Here is a 468-nt window from a genome sequence, read left to right on the forward strand (position 1 = left end):
CCGGGGCCGCCCCGTCCCCTCACGGATCCCCCGGCGGTCCCCTCCCCGTACCGAAGGGCGCCAGGGCGCGGGCGGCGGCCCGCAGCAGCGCCAGGTACTCGGCCAGGCCGGTGAACTCGATGGCCAGCAGCGCCCCGGCCTCGGTAGCGCGGCGGTAGTCGCGGAGGGCGGGAAGGAAGGCGGGGAGAGCGGCGGGGTCGGCGGCCACGCCGGGCGGCGGCCCGGGAGTGAGGCGGAGGGCGTCGAGCAGGGCGGGCCCGGGCGGCGGGAGGGCTCTCGCCCAGGGGAAGGCGGAGCGGGCCCGGTGCAGGAAGCAGACGCCGTAACCGGCCGCCACCAGCCGCTCGGCCGAGGCGGCGCCGCGCCGCCCACTGCTGAAGTTCTCCAGGAAGCGGACGGCGCGCGCCTCCAGCGGCACCTGCGTCCCCCCCGACGTCCCCAGCGCCACGCGCCGCCCGCGCGCCGCCT

The 468-nt window shown here is 80.6% G+C and overlaps 2 protein-coding genes across 7 annotated transcripts in view; one reads left to right on the forward strand and one right to left on the reverse strand.

Moving 5' to 3' along the window:
- PPCS (phosphopantothenoylcysteine synthetase) overlaps window positions 1-462 on the reverse strand; it is a 5,289-nt gene extending 4,827 nt beyond the window's left edge. For 4 of the 6 annotated variants that reach the window (XM_010577178.1, XM_010577177.1, XM_010577179.1 and 1 more), the window contains exon 1: window positions 52-462. The gene's annotated coding sequence lies outside the window, so the exon portion shown is untranslated. The remainder of the gene's footprint in view (window positions 1-51) is intronic. The other 2 variants (XM_010577180.1, XM_010577181.1) reach the window with 2 other exon arrangements.
- ZMYND12 (zinc finger, MYND-type containing 12) overlaps window positions 120-468 on the forward strand; it is a 12,693-nt gene continuing 12,344 nt past the window's right edge. The window contains exon 1 of the mRNA XM_010577485.1: window positions 120-143. Coding sequence (XP_010575787.1) covers window positions 120-143 — 24 coding nt within the window. The remainder of the gene's footprint in view (window positions 144-468) is intronic.

The sequence above is a fragment of the Haliaeetus leucocephalus genome, unplaced genomic scaffold (genome assembly GCF_000737465.1).
Source record: "Haliaeetus leucocephalus isolate CR32 unplaced genomic scaffold, Haliaeetus_leucocephalus-4.0 Scaffold556, whole genome shotgun sequence".
Classification (NCBI taxonomy): Eukaryota; Metazoa; Chordata; class Aves; order Accipitriformes; family Accipitridae; genus Haliaeetus; species Haliaeetus leucocephalus.